Source organism: Cibotium barometz, chromosome 27 (genome assembly GCF_041138505.1).
Source record: "Cibotium barometz isolate CiBa-2024 chromosome 27, ASM4113850v1, whole genome shotgun sequence".
NCBI classification, from domain to species: Eukaryota; Viridiplantae; Streptophyta; class Polypodiopsida; order Cyatheales; family Cibotiaceae; genus Cibotium; species Cibotium barometz.
Window position 1 is genome coordinate 9,802,908 of NC_141072.1, and position 3,211 is coordinate 9,806,118.

A 3,211-nucleotide genomic window follows, 5' to 3' on the forward strand; every position below is an offset into this window, starting at 1 on the left:
CATCTTTTTCCATGCCAGGGTGTCACCATCGGTGTGCAGGAAACCATCGTATACTGGGAAAGCTTTCATGTGTCTTAGAGATGAGTCTGACTACACCAGTCCAGGTCTGACGGCTTTCTGGTGAGAACTCATTGAACCCACTTGTCAATTTTGCACGTTTTTTGCTTTCCTGTGTTTTGGGTCCTTGTCCCCCTGGGCCATGCCTGAGCCAACAAGCCATTATACCCGGACTGTGAAGAAAAGGAAAAGAAGTGAAACCCACTACTCCATAGATGACCATGATTCCAGCTTTGCATCTGGCAAATATTATTCCAGCGATGCGTTTGGGTTTCTTGGTGGGGAGCTCTATGAGCAGGCAAAGAGAAATCTCAAGACTAATGGGGAGGGATTGCATGAGATTCAGAAAACTGAGGCTAAGAAAGCTGCTGAAACCCAGCTGAGGGAAAAGGACCCTGCTTTGAAATATCACATAAACAGTTCCCTTAGAGAGTGCATGGAAGCTATCATGGGTGAGCTGAGGGAAGCTAGAGAGAATTTGCTCCAATGGATGAGGCAAGAGATGCAAGCTGTCGCTGCTAACAATGGGGTAAAAGGAGGGGCCCACATAGCTGCAGAGAAAACAAAAGGAAAGGTTGATCATGGCTTGAAAATAGACTCTAGTGCCATGCAATCAGGACCGCAAGGAGGACAAGATTTTGAAGGTAATGGGTTTATAAAGAGGTCAGGTACTAGCAAATATGAGAGTGATGAGCCTTTTAATGCGGCCAATGGCTGTGAAGGGTATGGACACAGCAGGGCTAGCCATGGCATTGTCCATAAGGGATTGGGATTAGTTTCTTCGGAACTCAAAATTGGGGCTTTTGACATGGTCATCAAAAGTGGATTGGGTGCAGAAAGCAATGATGCTAATGGTTCGGATCAAGGTTTACAAAGCAATGATGCTAATGGTTCGGATCAAGGTTTACAAAGCAATGTCAATGGAAAAGCGGAATCGGGGCAAAACAAGGTGGGCAGTCATTTTCATGTTGCCATGGGTAAGCTCCCTAAAGAGAGCAAGAGTGAACTTTTTGATATGTGCTTCGGAGCTGGGTTGGGAGAAGACACCAAGGATGCTGATGGTTTGTGCGGTAGCCTAGAGAGTGGTGTCAATAGCAGAGAGGGCTTTGAGTTCAGTAAGGCAAGCCATGACATCCAGAAAGGCTTGGATCGATTGCCTGCAGAAACCAAGAGTGCTTTTTTTGACATGGGATTTGAAGATGAAGAAAGCAACGAGGGTAATGGATTGGGTTGCAGTTTGGAGAGTGCTGCCAGCGGCAAAGAGAATTCAGGGTTCAGCAAGGCCAGCAATGGTATGCAAAATGGCTCTGGTAGAGCTTTCAATACTGGTTGTGCAGTTGGGTCTGGAGAACAAAGTAAGGAAGATCCCGGTTTAGATCGTGGATTTGAAAGTGCTGCCAACTATGCAGATGTGTTTGGGTTTAGCGGGGCGAAAACCGAGGTCCAAAGGGGCCTGGGTGTAGTTTCTGCAGAAAGCAAGGACATTGTTTTTTATAAGGGACTTGCTGCCAACAGGAGAGGTGCCAAGTCAGAAGTAGAAAGCAAGCATGTTGATAGCAGAAGGGGTTGTTTTGATTTGGCACAAGCTGCCTTCAGAGGACATCTTGTAAGGCACAACAAGAGTCAGAAAGGAGCTGGCTTTTCTGCCCAAAGCAGCCAGCCTGGGGATGTCCACCAACAATCAAGCATCAGTAGTAGATTTGAATGTGGGATTAAAAGGACTTATGGGAGTGCAATGACTTTCAAGGGGTCTGACTTGGAGAGTGGAAATGATGGCGCGAAGGCAAGCACGGAAACCCTCCATTCTGCTGAGGTTTTCAACTCTGCCACATCTAGCATTGGTGTCGTGAAGCTTTTGGAGATCCCTTCCCAATTGCCTGCTGCTGATAAAGACAAGGTTGGCATGTTGTGCTTGCACAATCAAGGGGGTACTCTGGATATGCCTAGTTCTGCCCCTATGTGGAACATGCTACCAACTAGGAATACAATAAACCCCACATTGCCTGTGGTGTATTTGGAGTATGCATCTCGCAGCAAGTTCAGGGATGCAATATCGGGCAGTGGAAGAACAGTAAATTTTACAGGGCTTGATTCACATTTTAGCTTTGCTTCACAGAGTAAGTCAGGTGATGGACCGCCTGGTGTATATCAAGGGCGGGCTAGTACGAGTCCCATGTATCTCTCCTCTCTTTCTACAAATAGTTCTGATTTTGTACCATCCTCTAATGGAGTCATGGGTATGCAACTTCCACCACCACAGATGCAAAGTGCCCCCCCTCCCTCTAGCTCTTCCATGCCACCCATGCTGATGGGCATGCCTGGTCACATAGCTGGTCATCGGGATTCATCTAGCATGCAGACTTGTCTGGGCCTTGGCACGAATGGCCTTTCGAGAGCTGCCAATGAAATGCAGGTGTTCCCAGGGTTGTATTTGCAAGGCAATCAACAGCACAAACAATCCTCTTCAAAGCAAGTGTCATCGTCCACTTCACTGATGGTGTCGCATCATCAAAGAAGCCCAGCAGTTCAAGAAAAGGGCATCATAGAGTTGAATTTCTAATACCCTTGCAAGGCCGACGCTTCTAAGACTTTGTTTATTAATGCTCAGAGGCTTTGCTCTTCAAGGTTTTGCAATCACTTGTCAATGCTTTTGGTATTAGTGGTTTTGTTATTGCAATGGAGAGAGAGAGAGAGAGAGAGAGAGAGAATTATCGTTAAGGTCTAACAGTGTCCAACCTAGAGCGGTATTGTCGTGTTTCCTCTGATCATGAGCCTTAGCCTTAAATGCCTCTTTGATTAAGAAAACGGATAGCAGCGCATTTCCTAATCATGCAACCTTTGGTCATAAGTCTCAATTATAAGTTACTTCGGTTTGAGACTAGGTCGAGTGCAAATCCTGCTATGGCTTTGTCTATTATAATTCCTCCGCAATTCTGCCCTTAACACTAGTGCTTTTAATGACTTTTGTAGACTCTTTAACTGAAAGGGATCTAGAGAAATTCCTTTTTGGGAAATGTACCTCACACACAAAAGTAGTTGAAAAAAATAGTGAGCGTAAAAGAAACTGAAACAGCATATATTTTCATAGATCGTCATCGGCCACTTTTATGGCCCTATTGCAAGACTAGTGTTAAATTTGTTTGAATGTTTTTCC

General features: G+C 45.5%; 1 protein-coding gene across 1 annotated transcript; it reads left to right on the forward strand.

Annotated features, from left to right (window-relative positions):
• LOC147623055 (uncharacterized) lies at nucleotides 1-2,664 on the forward strand. The gene is made up of 2 exons (XM_086821804.1): nucleotides 1-923; nucleotides 960-2,664. Exons 1-2 carry the CDS (start codon nucleotides 200-202, stop codon nucleotides 2,615-2,617), a joined length of 2,382 nt encoding a protein of 793 aa, XP_086677930.1. The 5' UTR covers nucleotides 1-199; the 3' UTR covers nucleotides 2,618-2,664.
• The last annotated feature ends 547 nt before the right edge of the window (nucleotides 2,665-3,211 follow it).